The sequence below is a fragment of the Lonchura striata genome, chromosome 2 (assembly GCF_050655825.1).
Source record: "Lonchura striata isolate lonStrDom1 chromosome 2, ASM5065582v1, whole genome shotgun sequence".
Lineage (NCBI taxonomy): Eukaryota > Metazoa > Chordata > Aves > Passeriformes > Estrildidae > Lonchura > Lonchura striata.
The window spans coordinates 27,894,971-27,921,318 of NC_140704.1; the positions used below are offsets into that span (position 1 = coordinate 27,894,971).

The 26,348-nt window shown below is 45.0% G+C and overlaps 1 protein-coding gene across 2 annotated transcripts; it reads left to right on the forward strand.

Moving 5' to 3' along the window:
- The first annotated feature begins 355 nt into the window (after positions 1 to 355).
- On the forward strand, positions 356 to 16,767 carry LOC146768160 (uncharacterized). 2 transcript variants are annotated; one of them, XM_085573119.1, is made up of 3 exons: positions 356 to 7,811; positions 8,794 to 9,092; positions 15,007 to 16,767. In XM_085573119.1, exon 3 carries the CDS (start codon positions 15,017 to 15,019, stop codon positions 16,376 to 16,378), a length of 1,362 nt encoding a protein of 453 aa, XP_085429245.1. In that variant the 5' UTR covers positions 356 to 7,811; positions 8,794 to 9,092; positions 15,007 to 15,016; the 3' UTR covers positions 16,379 to 16,767. The 2 variants fall into 2 exon arrangements, with proteins under 2 accessions (XP_085429245.1, XP_085429244.1); XM_085573118.1 differs by lacking the exon at positions 356 to 7,811 and having other exon boundaries at positions 8,288 to 9,092.
- The last annotated feature ends 9,581 nt before the right edge of the window (positions 16,768 to 26,348 follow it).

A 26,348-nucleotide genomic window follows, 5' to 3' on the forward strand; every position in this document is an offset into this window, starting at 1 on the left:
GAATACTCTCTCTCAAAACCCTGATATTTTCATTTTTGTTTATGTAACTGGTGGCACATCAAAATGTAGGTTGCTCTTAGTCCTGGGGAAAAAGCTCTATTAGTGATGCTGGGTCCTATGAATTTGGTGTATAACTGGTATATTCTAGTTAATACTTTCCTTCCTATTGAATGCAATGTACTCCTAGGCTAAGTAAGGTGAGATGGCAGGCTGGCTCTTTGTACCAGGTAAACAAACTGATACCAAATACTAATTGCTTCATTTTCAGTACTCATTAGGCTTCTATTGGGAATAGTTGAAAAGACATACTGCTTGGAAAAAAGCAACTGTTTTGTTCTGCATATTAAACATGCTAGTGTTTTATCTCGTGGCAGTCTCCCTCAATTCTTCTATGCATAAAAACAACAGTGAATGATTTTAATTACAAAGACTTGACAGATCTGTACTCTAGCATTCTGGAGGGAAAAGTGAGAGAAGGTGGAGAGTACTGTTTCTAAAATGTCATGGTTCTTACTGTGTTAATACTGACTTGGAAGTAGAAGACTCTAGAGGGTGATTTTTAAATTCAAGCTATGCCTTTATCTGTATTAGAACTGTTTTGCTGTAATTTTACAGTGACAGTTGTGAGAGTACAGTGTACAAATGCAGCTTTACCTCTGAAACTGTTTTGTATTACTATGACAGTCTTCCAACTATGAACAAAACGACGATTGCAGGAGAGCGTTCAGTATCTGAACTGATTGAGTTCCTGCTGGCACGGTCCTGCCAGGTGTGGATCACATTTTTCCATATGACAAATTGTCAGTTGTGGCCTAGATACTGGTATGTAAGAAAATCTTCAGAGTAACTGAATAAGCAGGTGTCATTTTGTTACAATGCTAGAGTTAGAAATCTCAAATTGAAGATACTTTTTGCTCTAAGGTCTACACATGAACACTGTTCTTCAAGATTTCAGGTGACTATCTAACCTCCTTCTCTAAGGAGGTAAGGAATTGCATCTGGATTGGTGTTATTCAACAGGCTATAAGGTCTTGTCACCTTATCACTTGTTTTAGCTTATGAGAGTTTGCATAGCATTGCCTCAGCTATTTATTTATGCACATACAATCACAGTTAACCAGCTTTCAGGATCTGTTTTCCAGCTGCATAGCTGTGTGTTAGCATCAGGCTGTTTCAACTAGGAGAAATACTGCGAGATGATGAGGCTCCAGGTTCTCAGATCACTTTTAAGTTGCATTGTACTGAACGTGTATTTATATTTGGAAAAAAGTGAAACATTTTGCTCTTCAAATTTTCATGTTTTAGTGAGACGGTATTGATCCTTTTTGTGGAAAGCAATACCCACAGCCAGCCCATGCTTCCCAGTCTGACTTGAGTGCTTCTGTACCCTTTGACGGAGCACTCTGGGCCTGCAGGAGGTCATTATCCAGGACTTTGTGGTCACAGACCAGCAAGGAGCTGGAAGCAGTCAGGTGGGGGCTAGCTAAGCCCTTCTGGACCTCAGCAGGTCCTAGTGAAGCAGTTTTGTCTCCTTGGGGGGATGTTATCTGTACCTTGGATCATTTGTTTACTAATAGCAGAGTGTTAATTAGTGTCTGGCTGAAACTTGTTGAGAAGTGTCATTCTTGACGTGGAGGGAGGATTTAGATACTACAAATGGGTGCTACGAAGGACTTGGTAAGGCACAGTGTGTAAAACATAGTCGACCTGCATCCACCATATATAGGGCACTAGTCCTAACATGCAGTGGTGAATCAGCTGTCAGATTGCAGTGCATGAAGGCTGGCAAATGTGTGTTCGCAATGCTGCCTAACTTCTGAGAGAGAAATCTAGGCATGAATCAGTGCTTTTAGGATCGTGTTTTCACTTTACTGGTGGGTGACTCATCTTTTGAGAGGGTCACAGTTTACAGCCCACACTGATAGATTTGTGCCCCCAAGCCAAAACAATCTTTGTTGCTGCTGGGAGGGATGTGTAGGGTGCTGTTTGTTTAGTCTGGGGGTTGAGGAAAGCTTTTTTTTTTTTTTTTAATTCTGACTGACATAGGTATGTGAAGGCCTGCCCCTAATGCTGCTCTTCAGTCTGTGATTATTTTTAGGAGCTGTATGAGATTGCAGAGTTGTGTGAATAAACCGAAGGGAAATACACACCCTGGCTTCACAGCAGGGTGATGCTGGGGGCTGTCATGTGGGCTCCCACAGCCATCCTGCCTGTCTGAGAACAAAATAAAGGGCCAATACATAACTGGTACCTTGCCCTTCTTTAAACCATTAGTCAGTCTTAAACCATCTGTAAAGAAGACAAATTGAAGTCTTGTAGACCTAGATGACAAAAGAACCACACAGCAAATGAAGGACTTAAGTTTCCTCCTGCCAGTGTCCCGTTCTGTTGGTGCTGGCTGGGGGTGAGCCCAGGACCTCTGGGTGAGTGGGTGATGCTGCCTGCCTGCTCCCCACAGGACTGAGTAGTCACACACTGATTTTATTCAAAAGCAACCCAAAATCTAAGGCAAAAAAGTGGGCAGGGAGGCTAGATAGTACTTCCAGGCTAAATACCTGCTTGCAAAAAGCTCAGGAAAGTAAGAGAGCATAATCCCTGAGCTTTGAAGATTATGGTTTCTTAGTTCCAGTTATATTTACACAGCTGCTCCACTAGAATTAAGAGCTAAAGATGACAGAATAGTTAGAAAGGAGAAGGTCAAGTACAGTTGTTGGCTGTGGGGTGTGTGAAGGGAGAGAGGATTTGAATCTGTTGGGTTTTCCTAGCTTTTCAAGATACATTGAGCCCTAGGAAAATATATATGATTTTAGACTGCTTAATTGGTTCAAAATCTTTATTATTTTATATGCTGTAGTTTTCCTATTGCTGAAATGAAACAATACCTCATTTAAGAAAGTCACCTAATCACTGTATTAATCTCAAATGACAAAAGAGAAAGTTAGCAGGGTTATCGAGCCTTGTTGAATGTGCTGAGAGCTCCTGGCTGGCTCACAAGCTGCCATATCTCAAGGTTCTTTCTAAAAATACCCAAATGGTAGAATTTAGGTCAGACAAAGTAAAGGTGTGAAGCCTGATACCTCAGGCCCTACATGTAGTCCAGAGGTACCATCAACCCTGTAACCACTTATCTTCTGTTACCAGTTTATGAATGATAATTTAGGATTACTTCCTTTGGAGCATAACATTTTCATCCCTTTCCTGTTTCAGTGTCATTTGCCTTGAAAGCTTTAACAGATACTTTTTATAGTAGAACATCAATTAATTGGGTGTCAAAATGATCAGTTTGTGAATAGAGAGGATCAGGAAGAGTGTTCACATGTGCTTTAGTGACTTGGTTAGGTAAAGCCAGTCTTTTTGTAAAGTAGGCTTAACAGGATGAAGATGACCTTAAAAAGGGAAATTTTCTAAAAATATCCTCTTGTTTCTAACATTAGCGGAACTATGCTGATCTTAGAATTATTGTATGTTGTTGAAGCATGGGCTGCTGTTCTCTTGACACCAGTTGCATGATGACCTCTAAGGTGCCTTCAACAGATTGCAGACAAAAGATGTAAATTCTCCACAGTATTTCTGAATATATGTATATATCTATGATGTATGTTTTCAGTTGTCTTGAGGTGTTTCTGTAAGTCAATTTAGTTTCTAATAGAATCTTGATTCTTTGGGAAACATATCCATATCTCTGCAAACACAGTTTATGCCTATTTGGTTCCTGTTATAAGGAATAGAGTAAAATGGCAGTCTTTGAACTCCAGCCAATGAATTTCTATTTAAAATATATATATATATCCCATTGTTCTTGATTATGATGTATGTTGTATAGGAGCTGAATTTTGCTAACCTTAGAAGTGCTAGCCTCCCTGATTTTAATTAGCCTAGAAATTTGACTTGTACATTTAAAGTCACTGTAATTTAGCTGTAATCAGTCATGTTACACAGGAGACAAATGGGATTCATGGACTGTGCCCACACTGATGCTTTCTGACAGCTCTCCTATTGCCACATCAGTACACATCCCTCACTGCTTGCTATGGTAATACTGGTACCAGCAAACTGTTCCTGCATGGTTCAGCAATTGTGTTTCTGCCACTCTGTCATAGAACTGGCTTATATACAGAGTTTGCTTATGTCCTGCTATTGCTGTAATCGTGAGAGGAGACAGAAAAATTCTGTGCAAAGACTCAGGTGTACATTGCAACTTTAAAACAGATACATCAAAGAATGTAATTTAAAGTCCCAGAGTTAATGCAGGAAACTGAAAGCTTAGGACTGAAGATTAGTACATCCAGCCATGCCACTATTTGTTGGTCATTTTCTCTGAAGATTCTTCATCTATGTGTAAAACAAGAACCTTGTAGTTGCTCTTACATTTAAATTTATGCTTAAAACTATTGTGAGATATTAGGACATTTAGAAAGATAGTGAAATGGAAAGTAATAAACTGTGACACTCAGATTTTTCAATTGACTTGCAACATATTTGTCTTCAATAATTATGCATCAGGAAATCATACTGTTTCAAAAGTAATGTATTTTAGAGTTTAAAAATACGAGTTCAACATACTGGAGTATCTCTTCATGCACTTCAGCTTCACAGAAAACAAAAATATTACCATTGTCGAAAATATGTACTTCATATACATCAATGAATAAATATTCATAAATTGTATCAGTTTATGATTACCTGATTTTTGTTTGTTTGACCATAGCTATTAAGCAAAAATGGTCAAAATTATTTGGTTTTATGTCTAAATTAACTTGGGATGAGCATATGGTCTTCCAAATCAGGCATATGAGTGTTTTCAAGTAACAGTGATTTGCAAGGATCTGGAGTTAAAATAACATATTGTCTTAAAATAAGCTTTTATGTGGAATAATTACAAAAATGAGTGGCAATGCCTTTGAAAAAGTAGCTGTATTTTATATAGTGCACTGAGAGAAGTAAGTGTGATTTCAGACCTCAGGGTTCAGAGGGTCTCCTGTTCTCGCAGCCTTTCTTGGCTGTAATGAATCAGTCTGCACAGGATGTGGCTGCTAACAGATGATAATGCAAAGTGAAGGGCTGGGCCATGAAAAGCCCCAGGGTGGCTCAGCGTGGTGCTGAGTTCTCACGAAGAGCTGATTGCTTTCCAAAAATAAGAACAGGAACTAGGGCAGATAATCCATGTAAAATGCACTTTCCACCCTTACCCCTTCACAACAATTTATTATTTTCAGTATTACAGAGCATTACATGTTGATTATATACATAATCCATGCAGTCACCCACATCTACCTACGCACACTTCTGCTGTATTCTTGCAAACCCTGTTTGTGAGAATTTCTCTGGGATCCTGTTTTGTGGGTGTAACTTGAGAATATATAAATAGGTTCACGTTTTCCCATCTTTTAAACTCAAATGTGGCTGTGCATCAAGAAATATGATTCTTGGAAATTGTTTCCTCTGTTTCAAATCTTTCATGTTATTAGGCTAAGGTAATCTGGGCTGTTCACATTGCATGGGAACCATGCTCTTGGTGGTGGCATTACCACTGCTCAGAGTTCAGGTGTGTCAGCACTTTTTTTATAAATATAAATCCTTATTTCAGAAGATTAATAACATAATAGAGCCTTGGAATTTCATACATATCTGAAACTTGGCACAGAGTATTCATTTTGCCTTTTACTACGTTTAATAAAAAATATATGTATATTAGAGGGGAATGTAAATAAACAAAAAAGAAGCTTGTGTTTTGCTGCTTCTTCTATCTCAGTTAGTTTTGTTTATGAAAAGAAAAGGTTTGAACTTGCAGCTCCAAATGGAAACATTTGAAAATTTTTCCTTAAGTCAAAATAGTTAGCACTTGCAAATCAGGCCTACACACATCATACAAACTTGCAGAGCTCACTCACTGCACGTGAAATTCTCTCATCAGTGTCAGTAGCGCTATTTCTGTGCAGTAACAGTTGTAAAACTGAGCATGTACAGAGGACAGAATGAGGAACATTCTTTTCCTTTGTTTTTTTAAAATTAATAATTTCAAGTCCTCTCCTTAACAAAATACATTTACAGTGGTGATGTTGAAGTAAATCAAATGCAGGTTTTTGTCCACCTTGTGGGAAAAAAACCCCATGCTTGTAAAATTTTCAGGAAATTTCTAAACAATAAAAAAAAAAAATAAAATTGAGCAGCTCTAGTCCCAGTAGAAGCATTGAATCTTTTGATGTTTGCTGGAATTTTGATAACCCTTAAATTATCCTGAGGGTTGCTGAGGGTGTGGATTGCCTGGGTGTAGTATCTTGCATAGATGTCTATTTTTTCTTAAAGGCAGAACTAGTACAGAAATCCTGTATTAATGATAGCTTTAGTCTGACCTAAATCACTTCCGGCTCTTTCCTTATGGATGCACTTAAGCCTCTGCACAGGGGGTAAAGGATCCAACTGTTTGAATCTGCAACACTTTATCCTTCCTTTGCATTCATTTCATCTGCACATACATGCCTGCACAAAGCACTCTTCCTCCCCAAGGAGCATTGATCTGCTCAGAAGACTAGACATACTCTTCAGTCTTTCTTTGCCCAGCCAATTTTATACAGGGTACAACACCTTTAGAGTTGGAAAAAAAAACAAACAACCACCTTTTTTTTTTCTCCTTCCATTAAAATCCCACTTTCAGTGGCATGGCCATAATTATCTACTTTGTATTGGAAAATCTCACTCAGCCTGATTTCTTTCTCTTATTTACCTGTGAGAAGATTACTACATCTATAATATCCTTGCAGAAGAAGTGCTGTGTGTTTTTAGTATAACACAGGCACAGCAGCACAACAGTCAAGATTCAACATACTTAATATTAGAGCTATAAAAATGAGGCATTCTTTTTCAATTTAAGCATCTCTAGTTCTTTTTACAACTAATGGAAAGAAACATGTTTGTCTAGGGTGTGGTTCATATTAGTTCAGGAGGCCTGAGGGAGGTCAGATAAATCACTCTGTGCTGTGGCTTGTTTCTCTCTCTGCTCTACAGAAAACATAAACTGATTAACTCAAATATAGACACCTGCCTTTTACACCAACTGTCTATACTTATATCTGAAATGATAGCCCCAAATCCATGCCAGCTCCTCTGTTGGAAAATGCAGGTATCTGCCATTTGAGATCTGTGTCAATCTATGGCAGGTGAGAGCCTCATGTAGTGCTTTGCCTTAGCAAACCCATCCCAGTGTTTCTAGGTGTTGGTCGAAGGCCATGCTCTTTGTAGAAGGAAAGTACAAAGACCAGGATATTAAATAACATCTATTTTACAAAGTGCAGTGAAACGTTTTATTTACCATGAACACTACATTTCACAGTCCAGATATTCCTGTGAGAGAAATTGTAAACCAAATTACTTCCTCTTACATTGTCTTAGTAAAGCTACTTGTACATGCAAAGGTAGCTTTTCCATCAAATTCAGTGGGTGGGAGATAAGGCTGTGTAATTGTGCAACAAAACTGTTGTCTAAGAAGAAAAACTTGTTACATTTTTTTTTTTTTTTTTGAAAATGCAAGTAGATCCCCAGCTATTCATTGGCTCATTGATACTGTAATTGAGTCTAGCAGCACCTGCTTCTGCAGATGTTGGGAGCTGCAATTGCTCTGGTGTGACCACAGAAAGGCTACTGGCAATCAGTCTGAAATTATTAAAGGGTGAGAGGGAGTTGCTGAGGGAAAGCTTGTTAGCTGGTCTTTAGGGCTGACCTGAGCACAGAAACAGGGTGTGAGTAGAGAACCCCATAAGAAGAGGACATTATAACCTGCTGTGATGCCTTCAGGTTTCCTTCTGACTAATAAGGTACGAGTAACTGAAAACCTTTCTGATGAGAAATCCCTAACATTGGAGCAGGTATGAAAAGGGAGCTTCCTTGTCCCTGTGTTGTGAAAGCTGTGATAGTTTAATATTTTCTAATGCACTTATAATGATCAAACTTCTTGCTGCCTAAAAGGTTCAAAATCCACTATAGATAATACTCTGGAATTACATATAACTCATTTCTTTAGGAAACGCAGCTGAAATGCTGAAAGTTGGGTAGAGGGAGAAAGATACCTTGAAAGTAGAGATTTTAGGGTATGATGTTATGAGCTTTGGGTTTTAGCAAATGACTAAATGTATTCCTGTAGGCTTGGGGAAAGCGTGAGACTTTGTTTTGTTGAAGTAATTGCTTGATCTTAAAAGAAAGCCGTTGTGCAGGCTTATGGGGATTTCTGCATCCCCTAAATCATCCTATCATCATGTGAAAGCACAGTGAGGGTGTACCTCCTGGGTGTGGTAGGGGACTTGGGGAAAGCCCCCCCGAATATGCCTTGGGAGGAGGCTGTTGTGTAGATCCCCGCCTCCGAGCTGCCCATCAAACCTACCACTCCCCTCGTGTTATGTAACCTTCAGTTATGCCCACCTTTATGTCAATCACCTTTTGTACTTGCCCTCAGTTCTAGAATGTTCTTAAGTTCTTTGTATGCAATTGGTTCTTCCCCAGTTACCACCCTCTTCCCTTGTTCCCATTTGTTGTACCCCTATTATCTCATCCCAACTCCTCCTCCTAGCCCTATTCCTATTGGACCCTTTGTACCCTGTCCCGCCTACTCGCTCCCTAATATAAGCTGTACCCCGCCCCCTGTTCGGGGCTCTCTGAGCCTGCTCCCTTGCTGTGTGGTCGGGTCACGGATCCTCCCTGACACCCACCCTCAGTGAATAAAGCAGAGCCTGAGAGTCAACCTGCCGTGGTGCAAGCCTTATTATTATTTCCATCGTGTGCTCGCTGTGGCCTCCACGACAGAGAGCCCGGCGAGTCGCAACTGGCGCCCGAACACGTTGACGCCACCTGGGTGTCAAACGGGAGCGTCTCCACGACGAGACCGGATCTGTGACCCGCTCGTCGTCGGATTCAAAGCGCCGTTCGGAAGCTGGTCCACCGGCGTTCGACCTCCGTTCTAGGAGAGCGCTCGTCCTGTGGGCTGCGGACACCTCATCGACTTGGAAATCGCCGCTCCGGGGGAGCGCCCAAGCCGCTGAGATCCGCAGCGCCTGCACCACCCCAGCGAGGCACCTTTCTTTTCGGCTGAGGTCCCTGGTTGTGTGAGTATTTTGCCCCCCCTCTGTGGGCACCGACCCAGCCTCTTTTCTTTTACTTTCTCGTTAGCTTCCTGGGGCTTTTATTAGTTGGGGAAATGGGAAACCGTCTCTCCCCAATTCGGCAGGATTTTTATGCCCAAGTTAAGGCTTCCCTTGTTTTGGGGAACGTTTCTTTTAAGAAGGGGCAATTGAAATCTTTCGTTAACTTTATTTTCGATCACCTCCCTGACACGCGCAGGGAGGATTTTAATTCCGTTCAGTTCTGGGGAAAAGTTCGGAGGTTGTTGTATGATTTACAAGTGAAGGGGAACTTTCGGGTGGGACATTTTTTTCCTCTTTTTCATTCTATTTTTACTTTATTTAGTAAAAAACGGAAATGTTTGGGCCCCAGTTCTCCTACCCCTCTTTCCGATTCCCCCGTTCCTACTCCCGCTTCCCCTAAGGGTGGATTGGGCGACAGACCCTGCCGCACCGAGGCACAGGGCTGCTGCCGACTCCCTGCTGTTCCCCAATCCACCCTGTCCCTCTCTCATGCTGGGACTGGCCATCCCAGTATGGGCCATTCCGAGTCCCGTGTCCCGCTCCCCAGTTCTCCCTGTTCAAATCCCTTTTGTTCAACAGAAAAATCTTGTCCCCATAAGGGACAAGATGAACAAAATGGCGCCGGCCGCATGGCCGAGCCGCCCCTGGACGTGACAGAAAATGGCCTCCCGAAAGACCCCGTTCCCGCCATCACTCGGCCACCCCCACCTCCACCACCTCGTTCGTCGGGTGCCGCCCCTGCGTCGAGCCCTCCCCCTCCTCCTCCTCCAGCGTCGATTGCCCCGGCGTCGGGATCCACCCCCCTGGCCCCTGAGACCGCACCCCCGGTGGGAGGGACCTGCCCACCCAATGACCACGCCCCAGTGGGTGGGACCCCCGGGGGGGAGGGCCACGCCTCGGTGGGTGGGCCCGGACACGCCTCCCCCTCTCCAGCCACTTCCGGTTCCCACGCCACCGGAACCGGAAGTCGGCCTGACCGGAAGCAGGCCATCTTGGCCTGCCGGGCTTCTCATCACCGGAGCCCCTCGGTCAGGGAGAGGCTCAGGGCCCTAGCCCGTCCTGCCTCATCCTCCTCGGAGGATGAGGGCAGCGACAGCCCCCGGCCCGCACATCGGCCGGGGAAGGGCTGGGCCTTGATAAGGGAAAAGGCGATTGAGGAGGGGGACGTAGAGTTCGCAAAAGACCTAGAACTCTTCGCGGCACCTGTGACGCGGGGTAGGGGGGGAAGGCCAAGGTGGGAACAGCTGCCTTATGTGGAAGTGAAAGAGCTGCGTAAGGCAGCAAAAGACTATGGGAGGAGCTCACCTTTCTTTAAGAACGTGCTGGACTTAACATTTTCCGGACATACGCTAGTACCCCATGACCTCCGGTACATAGCAAAATCACTATTTACACCCACCGAACTGCTGCTATGGGAGGTCCAATGGAAAAAACTGCTAAAGCCTCTCCTCAAAAAATATAATTTGGCAGCCACGTTAGGAGAGGGAGAGGAAGGACTTGAGGCATTGGCGGGAGAGGGCGATCTGAGCCGGCCTGAGGACCAGATTTTGCTGCCGCTGGACCTCCTTAATGACATCAAAGAGGCCGCTCGGATCGCTCTCCAAAAAATACCAGACGGGGGGAAACCCCTTCAAAGTTTCTCCAATGTCTTGCAAAAACCGGACGAGACATTCATCAAATTCGTCGACCGGCTGCGGGAGGCGATTGACCGCCAGATTGACAACCCGGCTGCGCGAGAGGAGCTCCTCAGAAAAATGGCCTTCACCAACGCGGCCGAGGAGACGAAGAAGATTCTTCGCACGTTGCCCCAGGACCCCGAGCCGACAATCGCTCAAATGGTGGAAGCATGTGCCAAGGCAACATCGACCGAGACAACTGTCGCCCTGGCCGTGAGTAAGGGAGTGGGGGAGGCGATGCTCACCATGAACACCATGCGGTGTTTCGGGTGCGGTCAGATGGGGCACATTCAAGCTAACTGTCCCCACTGGCCCCCCGACCGCTTTTACTATCAGCATGCGCCTTCCCCAAGACCACCTCCCAGGAACCCCCCGACCCCGCCCTATCCACCGGCGGGAAACGGGTCGCGGAGCGCGAGGAGGGGCCGCGCGAGGATACCAAGTGGCCCCTCACAGCGCCCTGGCCTCCCTACCATCCGGGAGGACCAGTGGCCCAGCGGCCAGTTTCGACGGATTGGCGGAGCCCAGAGGATGGACTCCGCCTCTTCCGAAGGACAAACAACTTAGATGCTGGCCGCCGCCGGGTCCTCTTTAGCTCTGCCAACGTCACCTTCAGAGATGAGGACCTGGTTCGCGTCTCCGCGGGGTTCCTGGAGCCCCCTTACTCCGGCCATGACACCACGGTTCTTATAGTCGGCGACAGCAGGCACACACCTCTGGAACTCGACATCTATCCGGAGGTGGTATGCTTTCCACCGGGGTTCGAGGTGACGGTCTCCGTCGTGTGTCGTAGCCCACCGTACACGCTTGACAAGGGAGCTCCTCTCGCCCTCATGTACATCCTCGACAGCGCAGCCGAGGACCTTGATCAGGACAATAGTGGGGGGGACAAATATGTCTTCCTCACTACAAACGTGTGTCGTGAGAGACCTTTGATAGACACTGTCATTTCTCAACAGGGGAAGTCTATCTCGCTCAGGCTGATGGCCGACACCGGAGCTGATGTCACCATAGTTCCCAAGGCAAAGTGGCCCCGCGACTGGGAGTTGGTGTCCCCTTGCGGCACAATCTCTGGAGTGGGAGGAGCTGTCAATTCCCTTCGGAGTCGGCATCTGGTAAGCGTGGAGGGCCCGGAGGGACAGATAGCCACGGTGAGACCCTTTGTTGTCTCATCGAACATCATGTTGTTGGGAAGGGATGTTTTGTCCCAGTGGGGTGCCCGCCTTGACATTCCTTGCCCTGCGTGGGATTTTTAGTGTGGGCCACTGCGGAGCGCACCTCCCCACCGTTGAATTGGAAAACAGATGACCCGGTGTGGGTGGACCAGTGGCCCCTTCCGGAGGAAAAATTGATCGCGCTCAATAACCTGGTAGAAGAGCAGGTGCGCCAGGGACATTTAATACCCTCCACCAGTCCCTGGAACACACCTGTCTTTGTGATTAAAAAACCCGGCAAAGACAGGTGGCGCCTGCTCCAAGACCTACGCAGGGTCAACGATGTCATCGAGGATATGGGCCCACTCCAACCTGGCCTTCCCTCCCCTTCCATGCTTCCCCGGGATTGGCAGCTCGCAGTCATCGATATCAAGGACTGCTTTTTTAACATCCCACTGTATCCCAGAGATGCTCCCAGGTTCGCCTTCTCCGTCCCCTCCATCAATCGGGCGGAGCCCTACAAACGCTACCAATGGACCACTTTGCCCCAGGGGATGAAAAACTCTCCGGTGTTGTGCCAGACGTTTGTGGCGCAGGTCCTATCCCCTGTTCGAAAACTGTTCCCAGAGGCCGTCATCCTTCATTACATGGATGACGTGCTCGTCTGTGCGGAGACATCTTCATATCTAAAAGCTGTTTTATCAAAGACTATGAAAGCCATTAGATCTGCGGGATTCGAGATCGCAGAGGAGAAAATTCAGCTGACGGCCCCATGGAAGTACCTCGGATTCGTGATCACGGGAAGGACCATCGTACCCCAGTCCGTCACCATCAAGGACCAGCCAAAGACACTGCGGGACCTGCAACAGATCTGCGGTACCATCACCTGGATCCGACCTCTCCTGGGACTCACCACGGAGGAGCTGGCGCCCCTCTTCGACCTCCTGCGAGGAGACGGCGACCTGGCTTCTCCGCGCGAGCTGACACCTGCCGCCAAAGGAGCCCTGGAGAGAGTCGAGGATGCCATCAGGTCCCGCCAGGCTCATCGGGTCGATCGGTCGCTTCCCCTGGACCTTGCCATCCTGGGTAAGTGTCCCAACTTCCATGGGTTGCTGTTTCAGTGGGACGCGGGGCGGAAGGACCCACTCCTTATCATCGAGTGGTTGTTCCTTCCACACCAGCCCTCCAAAACGATCTCTACTCCCGCAGAGCTAATGACAAAACTCATCATTAAGGCAAGGCATCGTCTCCGGACCCTCGCAGGGTGTGACCCGGCGTGCATTTACTTACCATTAAATTTGGAACAATTGGAATCTTTACTCCAAACAAATGAAAATTTGCAAATTTCAATTGACAGCTATCCTGGCCAAATTTCGATCCATTACCCTAAACATAAGTTGTTCAGGGACACTTTATATCTGGCCCCAAAATCATTCAAAAGTAAAACACCAATTAAAGGTGCTCTCACGGTGTTCACTGACGGGTCGGGAAGATCCCACAAGTCAGTGATCACTTGGAAGGACCCGGATAGTCAGAAGTGGGAGTCTGACATCCAGATAGTTGAGGGTTCCCCCCAGATCGCAGAACTTGCTGCGGTCGTGAGAGCATTCAAAAAATTTCAACAACCATTTAATCTGGTGACAGATTCGGCTTATGTCGCCGGGATAGCAGAGCGGGCTGAACATGCCTTGCTCAAAGAAGTCAAAAACGAGAAATTATTTCAGCTGCTCTCGGATCTTATTTGGCTTATCTCCCACCGGGAGCAACTGTTCCACATAATGCATGTCCGAGCTCACACAGACCTGCCTGGCCCCGTTGCCGAGGGCAACCGGAGAGCGGACCAACTCGCTATGCCTGCACACTTCAATGCACCGGCACTTTCCACGAACCTGCCAGACACTTTTGCACAAGCGAAGTTGAGCCACGCATTTTTCCACCAAAATGCGCCCGCGCTCACTCGCCAATTCAAACTATCCTTGTCTCAAGCAAAATCCATTGTCGCCACATGCCCAAGCTGCCAGGCCTTCGCTTTACCACCGTTACCCACTGGGGTCAACCCCCGAGGCCTGGGAGCATTGGAGCTGTGGCAGACGGATGTCACCCACTACCAGCCTTTTGGACGACTTAAATACATGCATGTGTCCGTTGACACTTTTTCAGGCGCCATCTTCGCCTCTCTCCACACTGGAGAAAAAACCAGAGATGTTATTAAACACCTCTTCATGGCCTTTTCCACCCTCGGGGTGCCCAAGGCCATCAAGACAGACAATGGACCAGGCTTTACATCAGCCCGGTTCAACCAATTTTTACAGCAATGGGGGATTGCCCACACCACCGGCATCCCTCATAATCCGACAGGACAGGCAATTGTGGAGAGGTCCCACAAAGAACTGAAAAAACTCATAGAGCAACAACACGATGCCGCTCTCGTGATGACCCCCGTGGAAAGGGTCTGCAAAGCACTTTATGTACTAAATTTTCTCAATTGCTCTGAGAAAGAGCCAGACCCTCCCGTGCTCAGGCACTTTTTTAACAACACGCGGGCACACTTAAAAGAGCGGCCTCCAGTGCTCATCCGGGACCCCGAAACAAAGCAGATCAGCGGACCGTACCCACTCATCACTTGGGGGAGAGGGTACGCTTGTGTTTCAACAGGCCAAGGTCCGAAATGGGTCCCAGGGAAATACATCAAGCCCTTTCTAGAAGATAACACCACCGTCGATCCTCCCACAAGATCTACGACAACGCCTGCCTCTTCGTCACCGGATTCTGCAGTCGCTTGGCGCCGAAGGAAAAGGAAGACATCTCAACGGACACCCAACATCGTATTCAGGACACTACTCACCAGACGTTACCTTCCCCCACCGATCAATGACTGCCCACAGACCCCATCCCCTCCTGTTCCCTTCCCCTTACCCACTTACCTTACCCGTCGCTCCCATCCCACTTAAATATCATTTTTTACTTAAAGATAAAAAGGGGGAGTTAGGGGAGTTGGGGAAGAAAACCATATTTTTTCCTGAATATTTTCTCTTTGCACTTTAGTTCGCTAGAGATGGCTGCCCAAAAGACACCCACCAACGACCTACGAGAGTGGACGCCCCGACGTATCCGGCTGGCCGCAAGCCTCACGTTCCTTACCATCATGTGGCTGCAGGCGGCGGACGGCTGGATTGTGCCACAGCCGAAGGAGAACGTCTGGGTAACGCTGGCAAAGTCCCTCCAGCAAGAGAACTTTTGCTTGGCCATGGGCAATGTGGACAACCCGTTGTCCACATGCCTGGTGGGGGTCCCTCTGGTAGCCGATGATTGGCCAGTTTCCAACTCTGACCTGCTCCGAACCACGGGCAGGAGACCTAACCCGGTCGACACTTGGGATGCATGGACGAAAATACTACCAAATTCGAAAGACGAGCCCCAAGAATTGGATCTGTTGGGGTCCTCTCCTGCCACCTATTGTGTAAAGTTTTATTTTAAGAGGCCAAGTCAGAATTGGCATGGAATTGACTTGGCCAAAAACACCTACAGAAAAGACGTTACACCATTGAACAAAAAATATAATTCGGCCAACTGGTGTAACTATACAAGTCCAATTATTTCGGTCTCCTCCATTCGTCCCAAGTCGTTGCCCCGGGGGATGTTTCTTGTCTGTGGGGATAGAGTATGGTCAGGCATCCCATCTCGGCTCCAGGGAGGACCGTGTAGCCTTGGCAAGCTTACTACCCTCACTCCAAACAAAACCCAAATTATGGATTGGAAGAAAGAGAGACAATTGGCCAGACAAAAAAGATCCTATGACCAATTCGACCAAAATTGCGATGACAAAATTTACAATTGGGGAAAAACGAAGAGGGTTGCCGCTTCCATCTTTCTCCCATGGTATGCGGTCGCTAAAGCCCTCGGTGAGCTTTCTCACCTGGAGTGCTGGATAGCAAAGCATGCCAACGCATCGTCCGCCGCCCTCTCCGATCTCTTGGCGGACGAACAGACCACCAGGCAGGCCACCCTCCAAAATCGGGCGGCGATAGATTTCCTGTTGCTAGCCCATGGCCACAGCTGCGAGGACTTTGAAGGACTGTGCTGCTTCAATTTAACATCGAGAAGCAAATCCATCCAAGCCAGCATCCAGCGTATCCAGACACAAGTTCAACACTTACAAACTGAAACTTCGGCTGTGGACCCTGCCACCAAGTTACTGTCCCAATGGGGCGTCCCGGGATGGGCAGCCTCTATCCTCAGAGGACTCTTATGGATTTTAGTTATTGTTCTTATCATTTTCGTTGCCCTAGCGATTTTTAAGAGGATGTTAATTAAGACTTTAGGGAATGTTTATTTAATTAATAAAGAAGGGGGAGATGTGGTAGGGGACTTGGGGAAAGCCCCCCCGAATATGCCTTGGGAGGAGGCTGTTGTGTAGATCCCCGCCTCCGAGCTGCCCATCAAACCTACCACTCCCCTCGTGTTATGTAACCTTCAGTTATGCCCACCTTTATGTCAATCACCTTTTGTACTTGCCCTCAGTTCTAGAATGTTCTTAAGTTCTTTGTATGCAATTGGTTCTTCCCCAGTTACCACCCTCTTCCCTTGTTCCCATTTGTTGTACCCCTATTATCTCATCCCAACTCCTCCTCCTAGCCCTATTCCTATTGGACCCTTTGTACCCTGTCCCGCCTACTCGCTCCCTAATATAAGCTGTACCCTGCCCCCTGTTCGGGGCTCTCTGAGCCTGCTCCCTTGCTGTGTGGTCGGGTCACGGATCCTCCCTGACACCCACCCTCAGTGAATAAAGCAGAGCCTGAGAGTCAACCTGCCGTGGTGCAAGCCTTATTATTATTTCCATCGTGTGCTCGCTGTGGCCTCCACGACAGAGAGCCCGGCGAGTCGCACCTGGGGGCTTATCTCTGATGTGAGACCAGGTGCTATGACATCCTATCAGTTATCTCGAGTGAGAAAATAACTGTACATAGTCTCCAAAGCAGATATGATCTGCTTCCCTAAACATCCTGTTCACTCTGTGTATTGTGTGGATTAAACTGGGTTGTGAAGACATCGAAACTGGAACTGAGACTCCTGCTGGAAACCTGCATTGTTCCTGTTAGCCCACCTTCTCTCTTCCACTGCAGATGTGCTTAGAAAACCTTTATCTATTGCTTCTCAGGCCTGGGGCAGTGAATTAATAATGCATAGCATAGCAAATTCAGCACTAGTAAGTGGCTTCATCGGCATTCAAAGAGTTTTCCAGGAGAATGGTGCAGGGGTTATACCTCTGCAGAGAACTAGAGGACTAACAAAGCTGCACTTAAATGCTTTGGGTAGAGTGGTTAGGAGTTTTTTTTCTTCTTAGGATTGGAACCCAGCACCCATTCAGCTCATTGCTAATATGGAGATTGTTGGGCCATTGATTTTTTTTGTTTTAAGCATGTTTTAATTGTTGCAAAATGAAAAATAGAGATGTGGGAGCAAAGACTTAAACCAGTCCAAAAAAAAAAAAAAAAAACAGTCTGCAAAAAGATGTGACAATGTTTGGGAGCTATTGTTAAACAAAACAACAACAACCCTCCCCTCTTACCATACCCACCCCTCCCAAAAAAAAAAAGCGAATAAAAAAATTTTAAAACACCCCTACCCCAAAAAAATATCCAAAAAACCAAATAAAAAAAACCCACACCACAAAAAACCCTAAAAGCCTGAAAAACCCTTCAGCTAACAATTGACTCAAATTTTTGTTTGGTAATAGTAATATTTTGCAGAGTGAGGGGTGTGGGTTTTGCTGGGGCATTTTTGGTGAGGTTTTTTTTTTCTTTTTTGGTTGTTTTTTTTTTTTTCTTGTTTGGTTGTTCATTGTTCAAAGTGAACTACAGTTGTACACTTTCTATCAAGCTGTTTTGTAAAGCTCCGTGGATACAATCTGGAACAGGGCTGGTGGGGAGCTTGGTGGCAAGCACAGGAGAGCTGTGCTTTTTTCAGCATGCTGAGCTGATGGAGGTGTTAGTTTAGTTTACTTTTGTTGCAAAGCCAGAGCTTGTTGCTGGCAGCCAGAAATCCTCCTTTTAACAAACTCTGGCATGGCTTGAGTTCTGTGAGTCTGCCTTACCCAGCTCTGTGGTGGGACTCCCCCAAATAGTGTGTTCTGAGCAATTAAAAGCTCTTTCAGTGCCAACAGCAGGTCACCTGTGAGTGAGAATCCAATTTTGTATTCCCCCTTATGTCTCAGACTCCTGTCCCCTGCAGTGATGATGTTGGACTCTAATGCATTTCCATCTATGTACTGTACTGTGACCCTGAAACCCTAATTTAAACCCTAATCCCACATCCAAGAAGACTGTTGAATTTTCTCTTTCTTTCTTGCCTTCTAAAGCTTTAAAAAGAGATCACTGAGAGTATTGCAGTGACCTTGCTATTCTTCCATAAGGAATGGAAAACCAGGGTAGGATCTCTTGAGAAACATTTTGATGTGGCATTTAGTGATTAATTTGTTGTTACTGTGTTTAAAGAGCCTTTTGCTGCATTTCTTTGGTCATCTCTCAGGGTGTCTAGAGCTAGAGACTTTCAATGTGGGTGTCTCTGGCCTGCAGAGCAATGCTCCTCTCCGACTGAGCACCCAGAGGCTTCATCCGACCTGTGAGCTCCAAAATGTGCCACGCTGCTCACAATCTCTGCTGGGGAAAGGGATTAGAGCCACTCTGGCATGAACTATTGGTAGGGTGGCATCACTACTGGTGATTTGAGCTGATTCTGACTTGTCTGGGTACCATGGTGCTTTCTTTCTGTTTGTGCTGGTTTGGGGAAGTGATCTATTTTTTGCTGAAGTTAATATAGAAAAAATCAGTGACTATTCCTTGTGATTCCCTTTTGGATATTCACTGGTGATTCTTTGGCTGGTAGGTGTTTGGACAGACATTGGTTACAAACTGATGTATGGGACAACGGGGAGAGTAGGGATGCTCAGGAAGTCCCCCTGGGTGACGGGGCTGGCGGTGCCGCCTGTCCCGGGCTGTGTCCCAGGCACAGCAGCCTCGCAGGCTGTCGTGCCTCTCCCCAGCGCGGCTCTCGCGGCAGTCCTGGCCGGAGCCCTGCAGGCTCGGAGCCCTCTGCTCCCGCGGGGCTGCCGCGCCCCGGGGTGCCCGCCCCGGGCGGGCTCGGGGCTCCGAGGGGCTGGGGTGCCGCAGCGAGCTGCCAGCAGGTGCTTGGTGCGATGCTTCTGCAGGCAGGGCTGGAGACCAGCTCCACACCAAATACCTTACTCTGTTTGGTGTACGGGGCGTGAGAACAATAAATCGTTCTCACTTTGGAAGGTTTTCGGATAGAGATATCTGGCCGGGACAGGCCAGTCCTCCCTTCCCCCTCCCTGTACTTTGCCCTTATGATAATAGGGAGCAAAGCACTTCCTTTGGAAACGCAGTGCTAAACCTTGCCCTGAGCGGTGGGTCCTATTGCAGCTTCTGACTGAAACATTTACAGACCTTATCTGCAAGCTCTGCATTCTCTGTAAGAGCATGTCATGGATCTGTTCTTACTCACTGCTTATCCAAGGCATGTGGAGAGGTCCGGTCTGGGCAGTGTGCACTTGACACCTTTTCCTAGTGCTTCAACACAACACAGTGCCATTTCTGTGGTTTGTGGTGTGTGCATGGTTTTTTGTGGCAAGCTACTTTGGTGTCTCTTCTTACAAACTTGTCTGTGGCTTCCAAGTATTAACAGTCTCTAAATTTCTTCACTGTGATAAAGTGAAGGGGATATAATCCAATGGAAAGATGCTTCTCCCAGGGAATATTGTCTGGATAAAGGCCTTCCTGTGAACAAAATTTGTGGTCTTTTAAAAATGTTATTTCCAGTACTAGCATTTCCTTATCAATGGTTTCACTGATCTTTAAAAGTAACTTCAGGTGTTTATTCAATCTTTGGATTATGCTGTATTTATTTCTTAAACTCAGTATTAAGGATAGATTTTATTTTATTTTATAAATGGAATCTCTGACTTGTGAACATGCATAGGATGAGGCAGAAGAGTTTCAAAGTTTTTCAGAAATGTAAATAACTAGATTCTTTGGCTCTTTGGTATGAAGCATTCAATAAAAATGTTGATTTGCATGCTATAGCTGTGCTGGCACAGTTACCTGTGCAGCTGTATTGTGGCCCTCACAGCGATCTGATCTGGCTTCAGCGAAATTCCTGGGTTATCTTCCAGTTCTCAATTCAGGCTGCAGCTGGCTGGACTCCATGCCAGCACAACTGCAGGGAGGGAGTCATGCAGAGAAGATAGGGCTGAATAGTGGGAGTACCTTAAACTAGTGCTGTTGCTGAAGAAGAATTCTGGGTCATGAAATCAGGGCCTTGATGCTTGCAAAGCAGTAACAATGTGCACAATACATAATTCGATGAAATGTCACTTGTAAGAGCTGAAAAAACCTTACTGACTTGAAAGCCTTCCTAGGCAGGTATTGGTCTTACTGGCTGTCATCATGGAAGTAATGAGCTGGAATTGTTTTAAGCAGGAGTAAGAGGTTCTTAACAATGTCTGCCTTAATCTAAAACAGTTTCTTATAAATATTGTTTTGATTTTTTTTTCTGTTATATCACTGTAGAGTGTACTGGTGGCATTTTTTTCAGTCTCAAAGCAAAAATTCTAAGTTTTTGAGAACTGCAAATGTACAATAGCTATACTTATTTATGGTGATTTGCTCTCTGATTAATTTATCAGATTAAGAGCTTGTTTCTGCAAAACAGGAGGAATTTTATAGGCTAATATGTTATAAGCCACTTTTCAGCTTCTAAATAATTGTCTGGAAAGCAAAAAGGGTAAAATCAGGGGTTGAAAGCTCTTATTACATTTTAAAATTTGAGCTAGCAAGAAGTTTAGGAGGCCAATTACAACATGTGATGACTCTCAAATATTTGGAAAATATTTTTTGTGGTACTTAAGGAATGTTTTGGGGTTTAGTGTGGAGGTTTAATTGTAGGGTTTTGTTCGTTTTTTGGGTTGGTTGTTTCGGGGATTTTTTTTCACCTAACCTTCAAGGACAGAAGGACTGAGAACCTGATCCTCTTCTGAAGGCTGGCAAGTCAAGCCTGGAGACATTGTGATGGTTCAGGACAAGGAACTGTCTGTCTGAGGGTCATACTGTGGTACCTCAGCCTGACTGTTTCTTGATGTGCATAAGGAAGGCAGACCATGATCTTAATTGTATCTATGCTTGTTCCTTTCCCTCTTCTTGTTCCCTCACCCACTCTGTTAGGAAAAAATATGATACCTTAAAAATGTCATGCTTTCTTAACTCATTGCTGGTACCTTATCTTAATGCTTTTAGTCTTCAGTTAATGTGGGGTTGTTCAACATACACAACACCTGACTTCAGTATTAAGTAATATTGCAGCTTAAATTCTGATATGCAATTATTTTTCTTCTAGTTTCATATTCAGTTTCTGAAGTTATATTTGTAGAATCTGGTAGATATTGTCTACTGACACCTTCAACTCAGTTCTTGGCTAGAGAATTTTAGACATGTATGAAAGCTTATGGTGATAATAAAGCAAAATGTCATTTTTGCTTCCAGTTTTCTTAAGTTTTTGAATTGAATGTTTGAAGTGAGACATCATTTGTTTGGCTCAGATGGTGTTTATTTTCCTTTCAGATGAAGGTGAGCTGTAGCTTCTTTTTAGATGGATATAAATAACTCTTTAAACTATGCAGTAATGACAGTGTTGACTACTGTTCCTCTGTCAAATTCTTTGATTAGTAATTGATTACCTAGTAATCCAGGAGAGGAGGGTGTAATTGATCTCCCCGGGCACCAGAGCTTTGCTGTTCTCTTTCTTCCCCAGCTGGAGGGGCAGCATGGGCTGCTCCTGGGGCTGGAAAAGAGCCGTGTACTGCAAGGCTGCTGCGTCTGGTCTTGTGGACAGGTCAAACAGCTGCCACTTCCAGGTGGTTTGAGTGGTTTGGGTGCTCTCACTCCAGCATGAGGAGGTGCTCTGGCAGAGAGAGAGCATCTGTCTGTCCTGCTGGGCACATCTGACCCATGGGAACTGATGACTCACTGTGGAGGCCTCTCTATCTCTGGTGACTGTGCAGACTGGAGCTTACGCAGAGGAGCTCCCTCTCTTGCGGTGAGCCATCGTCTCACTTCCTGTGTGTGGATTTATTAGGGTTTAAAGATGTGTGGGTGTGTACTTAGGGAAATTTCAACTTCTTCATTCTCTTCTAAATTAACAACTTGTGACAGCACTAGGAGCTTGGGCGTCCCCATTGGATGCTGTGTGTTCCTTAGCCTCCCTGGCAGTGCTGCTGGCCGGGGGAATTGTCTGCCACCCATAGCATCTCTTTACCCCCTGCCCAGTCAGCTTAGGGCTCACCCATGTGCCTTCTGTGGTGCTGCTTGTATCAGGCCAGACACCTGGGCCTGATACAGGCAGCACAAGAAAATAGTTGTAATGTATTCATTGTTTTATAAATACAATCACAACTCATATTTGGTCTCTCACAGACTTTCACTTAGTCTTTCCTTTTCTAAATTTTAAACAAAAAAAAATATAGTGATATATTCTGTATGTATATATATAGCTCTGCTTTATTATCTAAAGTGAAAACAGTCTTAGCTGAGGAATGTGGTTTGCCTTTAAATCTGGCAGACTTCATTGTGATTTCTGTGTCTGTTTGGATAGCAGAATGACAAAAGGTCTTGAAATTTCTGAAAACAAGCCTGCTGAGATATATATATAGAAAAAGAACTGGTATGATTCTCCTTACCTTAATTGTATGTTTTGTGATGTACAAATAAATATCTGTTATGTTCTGCTTAGTCTATTTTGTATGAGGTAATTGTTTTTCCTGTCACACTTCAGAAATCAGGAATTTATCCTCAATGGAGTTGACAAATAGAAATTGACATAATCCTGTTACACAAGTAGCATGTCTTAAGCACTTCAATAGGAGGCTTCATCATTTTTACCTATGAACCATCTCTATTAAGAATTGAAGTTATGGTAGTATAACACCATCTGTTAATGGTTTGGTATAAATAGATGTTCATCTATACTTCGTAAGGCATGATCATTTCTTCATGCTCAGCCTCCTAAAGAAGAATTTATTAATGGTAAACCATATATATATATTACACATGGCATTTCTAGGGATATTCTAATTGGCAACAGTTAAATTCAGGTTTATTATGATTAGCTACCCTTGGTACCTACTTAGAACACACCTGGACATTAAAAAGATGCAGTACCTGCTTTAAGGTTGACAGACTACTGGGCTAGACTTGAAATTAGTGGGAGGGCATTGAGGCAAAACAGGGATAGCTGGAGGAAAGAACAAAGGCTGTGCTTGCGTGGTTGTGTGGCTTACGTCACTTTGTTAAGCAAACAGGGTGGTTCTGCTAAGCCCTCTGACTTTGTAGTTGTGAGGATACGTGCCTCTTGTACCATGCCAAACCATCCCACTGATAGAGAAGTTAAATTGTTCTCCATCTACCTGTCATCTTGCCAAAAAACAATGTGCAGATTGTGATGTGGGGGATAAGATCAAATGTAAGGGATCAGTAGTGCCTTTGGGAATATCTCCCTCACTCCTTCTCGTGGGAGACTTGCCTATTTGCTGTCCCCAGCAGTAGTCTTATCATTGCACTATTAGTATTTTATACACCTGTTCTTTTTGTAATCTTTTCTGCAGCAATCATTCTCTGCTGGGGGTAATGGGTATTAAAAAGGAAGATCCAACAAGGATGTAGCTATATCTCTTACATGCTGGACTTCGTGCTTCCGTCTTTGAAATTTCAGCTGGCAAAGCATTGATGCAGAATGGCACTTTGGCATTGTTTTTACGTGTGCTGGTATTGTAGATGTGATCGCAACAGACAAATATGCTTGTGCTGGTATAATTTTGCTGCGAAGGTAAGTTAAGTTAAAGCATTATACCACAATAAAAAAACCTTTACTCATAACGTGAAGTTGCAGATAAGGAAGGATCTTCCAGTTTTACTAGTCTATCTTGGGTATGTCTGTGATCTTGGTGGGTCTTTCTCATCCTACCTAATCTGAATCTGATAATATAAACTAATGGGGATAATCAGTTAGAAAAGATTAATTTCAAAGGGAAGATTGTCACTTATGCTTGAAACTAGATGTTTATCTGGAAATCTCTTTCCTTCCAAGGCTTGTGAAGGCATACGGGGCCAATGCTGGTGCATTTGTTAGCACTGCTATAGCCACTTGCATGTATGGAGAAGCCTTTGCAGTGCCTGAAAAGTTATCTCTTTCCTTCCAACATGCTCAGCCTGTCATCTGCCATGGTGACGCATTGCTCCCTCGATGTGTTACTGTCCAGATGTCCCTGCTCTACCTCCACCACATGCCTTCCTGGCTGTGTACTGTGGGCTTGGGACTTGCCTCCAAGACTCAATTGTTGACCAAGTCTGTTTTTGCCCTCTGGATTGTGCTTGGGGTGGCTCTGGCACACCTGGGAAGAAATGCTGGGCACTTTACCCCCATACTATATATGCAATGGCACATGCCAGGGTACAGCAGAGGCAAAGTCCTTTCATCAGTATCCCAGAACTAGGTCAGGCAGCTATAATAGCCCAGGTCTGCTCTACCTAGGCCAAGCACTGCATGTTTCAAAGGCAAATGGGGCCTGTAAAGAGCATGAACAAAACTAAACAATGAAGCTGGACTTCTAGGAAAACTGTGGGCTTTGCACTCTTCCTTGGTCAGTGTACTTGAAACAGTTAATTCTGGTTAGTTTGCTGCAGACAGACAGGTAATAATATATAGTCTTCGTTGCTGAAATTAAATTGAACTCTGAGAAAATCTGTCTTTGTATCTGAAAGTGCAGTAGGCTCTGGACTCCTTGTAGCAGGAGCCTTGGACTCCTGTTTTCTCTGTCTGATGCAAATGACTACTAATGGTGTCCAGCGCTGTGTGCGGGGGCAGCTCTAGGTTGAGGAAATGATGCTGGAGTAGCTTAGCTCACTAAACCTGGCAGCTGAATTATGTTAATCAGCATTCCTTGCTTAATGAAAACCAAAGTGAGTTATTGAAATATCAGTCACACTTCTTGATGCCACCTCAGCTGATGTGACCGCTTTTTGGATGTAATCCGAGATCTTTGCTTCAGTACTTGCCTGAGAGTCATCCATCTCCTATTTTTCCTTAGCTGTGAGGAGGTGCAAGTATGTATGACTGTTACTACAGTAACACTGTGATTGAATGTTCTAGTAGGAATGTGTTTATCTTAAAACCTATATTTATCTTTTTGTGAACAGTCTCAATTTAGCTAAGACCCTTTCAAAGAGAAAGTTTAAATTTATTGCACTGGAAGATGCTCTCTTGTGACAAACTTAGAAATATATTATGAACAAATTGTGTGTGCAGAGGGGGTGTTGTCTAAAAAATGTTCTTTTTAAAAATGAGCTAGATGCCTGAAATATCTACCTACAGCAAGCAATAAAAACAATTTAACTGATTTTCTCAACCAGAGCAATATGACAACAGATTGAACTAAACTGAAGAAGCCAAAACTGAACTTCTGGGTCTGATTTAATGTAAGTGGTCAAAAATATGTATTTTGCTCACTTGCATATGCTTGCACCAAGCCTTGAATTAGAAATGGAGACAAGGAGAAAAACACTGAGCAGAAAAGAATGGGAGCCTTTCCACCACTTTCAGCAAATGTTGACTCAGATTCCTATTCTATGCCCTCTTAGCAGAAAGACTGTCTTGTGTAAGCTAAGGAGAACCACATCCTATCTCCTTCCTTCCATCTGTATTAAGTCTGTGGGCTTGCTACGGCATGAGCAGAAATAAGCAATCCACTGAAGCCTGTGGGTATCTCCTTGTAAAGTAAATACTGCCTATCACAGATGGAGCTTTAGGCTATTAACCAAACTTGTTGAGTGCTGGGAATACTAATGAGCAACCATGGTTGGCACTGATGGAGACAGGACTCTCAGGCTCACGAGGCCTAAGATTAGTTTTTCTTGGGAGGGGTTTTTGACTGAAATCTCTTGTCCTTGGTTGGCCACTGACTGTATTTGGTTTCACTTTTTGAAGCTACACTGTTTGCCTTTTTTTGAGACAGAAGTTCAGGTGCAGAGTGTGGGAATATGATTTTATTGCAATTCATGTAATCACTGGTGTCCTTGTTCTTAGAATTCAGACTGCAAATATATTAGAACTTTTAACAGGACCAGTGCTCTCCCAGTTAGCTGATGTAACTGGTCTAATTTGTATGAACATTATACTTAAGGCCTACTTAGGGACCTGCACATCATTGTGCAAAGGGCTATGCAAACACAGACCAAAATGTCAATACTCAGCTTGTAATTTCAATGAGATGACTAGGAATTAGAGGAATACGGGATGATGGAGAATGGGAAGAAGAGAGCAGT

Excerpts from the sequence above, each read along its gene's own strand:
- LOC146768160 (XM_085573119.1), top strand. The coding sequence starts at position 15,017 with ATGGCTGCCCAAAAGACACCCACCAACGACCTACGAGAGTGGACGCCC.